The 4,309-nt window shown below is 36.4% G+C and overlaps 1 protein-coding gene across 1 annotated transcript in view; it reads left to right on the top strand.

Annotated features, from left to right (window-relative positions):
* The window catches only part of LOC107702356 (E3 ubiquitin-protein ligase RNF38-like), a 33,148-nt gene extending 30,962 nt beyond the window's left edge, over positions 1-2,186 (top strand). Inside the window, exons 11-14 of the mRNA XM_016504648.1 lie at positions 388-509; positions 822-921; positions 1,618-1,695; positions 2,000-2,186. Of these exons, the coding sequence (XP_016360134.1) occupies positions 388-509; positions 822-921; positions 1,618-1,680 (285 nt within the window). The 3' untranslated portion in view covers positions 1,681-1,695; positions 2,000-2,186. The remainder of the gene's footprint in view (positions 1-387; positions 510-821; positions 922-1,617; positions 1,696-1,999) is intronic.
* The last annotated feature ends 2,123 nt before the right edge of the window (positions 2,187-4,309 follow it).

Raw genomic sequence — 4,309 nt, forward strand, 5'->3', positions numbered from 1 at the left:
AAATTGAGAAATTCTTTCAAATTTAAATCTTGTACAAGAACTACAGCAAAAATCAGTTTGATGCATATTTTATCAATATTTTAGAAATTAAATTTTATTTATCACCAGTACTGACTTCAATGGATTTCATTAAATTCCTTTGAACACAACTGCTCAAAACTGTCTAAATTTATGAAACCTACACATTCAAAACATTACTCTTCTGGGGTGTGAATTTGATAGGTGCTTGATATAAAATAAATGGTGCTTTAAAAAGTCCTTGAAAGTCCTTGAATCTGGTGTTCATGAAAGAGTGGGAACCCTGAATAATGCTTCAGATCCCAGTTTAGGCATACTTTTGTTTCATTATTCTGTTTTACATGTGTGTTTGTTCTTGTGTTTGACTAGGCTCTGTTAAACCTTGCCGAGCGTCTCGGAGAAGCGAAGCCTAGAGGTTTGACAAAGGCCGATATCGAACAGCTGCCTTCCTACAGATTCAACCCCAGCAACCATCAGTCTGAGCAGACTTTGTGAGTACAAACTTACAAACAAACTACTTATTGGGGCAGTCGTGGCCTAAAGGTTAAAGAGTCGGTCTTGTAACCCGAGGGTTGTAGGTTCAATTCTCAGTACTGGCAGGAAATGTAGGTGGGGGGAGTGAATAACCAGTGACCTTTTAATAATTGAGAGACTACATATGGAATATGTTTACTCTTAAAAACAATAAAAGAAAAGAAAACTATTACATCACCTAAAATAGACATGTTTGCTTTGATTAAAAAAAAAATGATGTTGGATAAAAGTATTATAGTAATGAATATTATTTCCCCCTCTCTCTGTAGGTGTGTAGTGTGCATGTGTGATTTTGAGTCTCGTCAGCTGTTGAGAGTACTGCCCTGTAATCATGAATTCCATGCCAAGTGTGTCGATAAATGGCTTAAGGTAAGGAAACAAGCTTGCATATTAATTTATTACACTTATTAATATTTCATTAATTTTATTTATTTATGTTATTAATTTATTATTAAAATCTTTAATAATATTATTTAATAATAATAATAATAATAATGCGTCATTGTTATTATACCCATTCAGTGGTTCTCAAACTTTTAACTCAAAAGGCCCCCATTGTCAAACAAATTTTTTTCTTTCTTTTCTTTTTTTTATATAAGAATTTAATTTAAAGCAACAGATATTAAAGTGAAAAAATTGATAAAAAAATATTTTAATGAATAGGAAGTACATTTTTTATTTTTCTTATTCTTTTTGTCTACCATAAATTAGAGTTAATTTATTTTACTATATTAATCATTTAAATGATTTTTAGTCATCAATAGAGAATTTTGTGTCAGGGCCAAATATTGCCCCATACAGATTTTGTTGATCAAGTTAATCATGCAAATTTGTCTCATTGACCAACAGAAAGCTGCTTAGTTTGAAAGTGACGATTTACGTGAGCTGTGCTTCATGCATCGCTATACTATTGACAATAGACAGTGGACCTTTTTTTGCCCGCAAAATTTTGCTACGGTGACTGCACCTTTACACAGACAGACTTGCCTAACTACAGCTTGTCTCCAGTTATGATCTACACATTTCTTAGACCTTGATGACAATCTATCCTCCTCTGTCTTCTAGGCTAACAGAACCTGTCCTATTTGCCGAGCAGATGCATCTGAAGTCCAGCGGGATTCCGAGTGATGCTGCTCACTGAACACACACACACACACAGACACACACACACACACAGACACACACACACACACAGACACACACACACACACAGACACACACACACACACAGACACACACACACACACAGACACACACACACACACAGACACACACACACACACAGACACACACACACACACAGACACACACACACACACAGACACACACACACACACAGACACACACACACACACAGACACACACACACACACAGACACACACACACACACAGACACACACACACACACAGACACACACACACACACAGACACACACACACACACAGACACACACACACACACACCACTAAACACTTCACTCATTCTCCTACCATTACATTCAATTAACTTCCACATGCATAATTACTCCTCACACACAAATGACTGCTGCAAAAGATTCATGAAAACTTTATGCATCGAAATCAGCGTTTGATATTCATCTATGAATATCCAACTAACTGAGACACACACACACACCCCTTCGGTTTTTTGATCACTAATTCTTTGAGTGGAAGTCCAAAGATAATGGTTCATATTATCATTCTGGTCATGTTCTGATTTTTTATTTTTTTTTATTTTATATATATAAATATATATAGTTTAGTTCTCCCCTTCGGGGGGCGGGTGTTGGTATGTTGCAGTCTTGTGTGTATGTGTGTGTGTGTGTGTGTGTGTGTGTGAGAGTGAGTGTGTGTGTTTGCGCACTAACATTCCCAGCTATGTGAGCACACTGTGGTGTGGTGGTCTTTACGAAGGTTAATGTTGTGAGCATGGGCTTTTATATTTTACCAACAAATATAGCTATATATAAATATGTATGTATGTATGTATCAATATAGAGGGACAAATTACAACATTCGTAATTTTTGGGTTTGTTTTTTAAATAGGAAAAAAAAATGGAAGTCTGTCTTTTTTTCAAAAATGGAACAAAAGATTGCAAAAGATTAAAATTATATCTATACATAAAATGGGGCTTTTGGGTGGGTCTTGCTCAATTATGATTTAACAGTCTTTATAGAATTGGAAAACTGAGGTGCGTGTGTGTGCTTTTGTGTGAAAGAGAGTGTGTGTGTGTGTATTAGGGAATCAGTTGTTTGTTATTTATCCCATATGTGTGGTACAGAACACTGGCTTGTCGCTCTCACTTTCATTCTCGTCTGGGATTGGCTGAGGATGCGCACTGACATGACATGTGATTGGTTTGAAGGGGCAGTGAAATATTCTCCAAGTTCTTATTAGATGTATCCTGCTGCAACCTTTTTTCTTTCTTCTGTTCTCTTACGTTTTTCAATATTTTCAACACAAATAACCTTTTAAAACCATTAAATGTGTATTCCCAATCCACAGCCAGTCCTGCAGACTGATTATGTAGACAAATCCCCACTTTTCTCATTTAGCACTTAGGGCACCATAGTGTCATTTATTAAGATTTTAATAAAACCTGGTATTCGCCTTAAAGGGATAGTTCACCCAAAAATGAAAATTTTGCTTTTCTCACCCTCCTGTATGGATTTCCTCCTTTTGTTGAACCCAAAAGGTATTTTGAAGAACGTTGGTAACCATACAATTGCTGGTAGCCATTGACTTCCATAGTTTGGACATTTTTTTTTTTTTTGGAAGTCAATGGCTACCAGCAGCAAACGTTCTTCAAAATATCATCTTTTGTGCTCAACAGCTGAGAGAAACTCTTACAGGTTTGCAACAACTTGAGGGTAATTCAAATTTATAGTAAATGATGATTAAAATTTTCATTTTTGGGTGAACTATCCCTTTAAGACTTGCATTTCTTAAAAATAGCCATTCTCCAAGTTTCATTTCTGCGAATTATTCATATGCCAGCTAACCTTGTTGCAACCCACATTACTCTCGACTTTACCAAAATTAGCTGTCATTTGTAATTTGGGTCGTCATTTTATTTCATATGCCTTAAAATTGTGTGTACATGCCTGTTTGAAGAGGACTGATTATATCGTAGCATTTCCGTTTCTTTAAAAAGGGAACCGCACAGATTCTGCAGGACAATATGGAGGGCAACACAAACACCCCTTGCGAATTGCAGCGTTTTAAGTCCCTCAAAAGCTCTGGTCTTAGTAAACGGTTTATGCTTCTTGTCCTTTCATTTGCTCTCTCACTGCCCTCTCTATACAGTTAGCTATTCTTTTTAATACAGCCTTCCAGTGCACCCACTCATACAGCCTCGATAAGGCTGTTATAGCCATTCATAGCCATGTGCGTTACTTTATAATGAATGCCTGAGATGTGTTATGACCTAGAGGGATGATTGTGTGTATGATTATTTTCGGTCATGCGTTGTTATTATGAATGGATATAACTGCCTCTGTGTCGCATTATGTAGGCTCTATGACTGGTGTAGAAAGTGTCATATGAATTCTGTGATGTAGTCTCCGAGCCTGCAGTGTCTTAATGAGAGATGCCTTTAAACCATTCTCCAGTGTTGTCCGCTTTAGTGTCATAAGTCGAATTCATGACCAGAAAATGATGAATTCTTTATTCTTTGCAAACAACAAATGTGCATTACCTTGCTTACTTAAATTTGTCATTCTGTGTTATAGAAGTTTTATTTTTCCCTGCTTGGT

The sequence above is a fragment of the Sinocyclocheilus anshuiensis genome, unplaced genomic scaffold (assembly GCF_001515605.1).
Source record: "Sinocyclocheilus anshuiensis isolate Anshui unplaced genomic scaffold, SAMN03320099.WGS_v1.1 scaffold86, whole genome shotgun sequence".
NCBI classification, from domain to species: Eukaryota; Metazoa; Chordata; class Actinopteri; order Cypriniformes; family Cyprinidae; genus Sinocyclocheilus; species Sinocyclocheilus anshuiensis.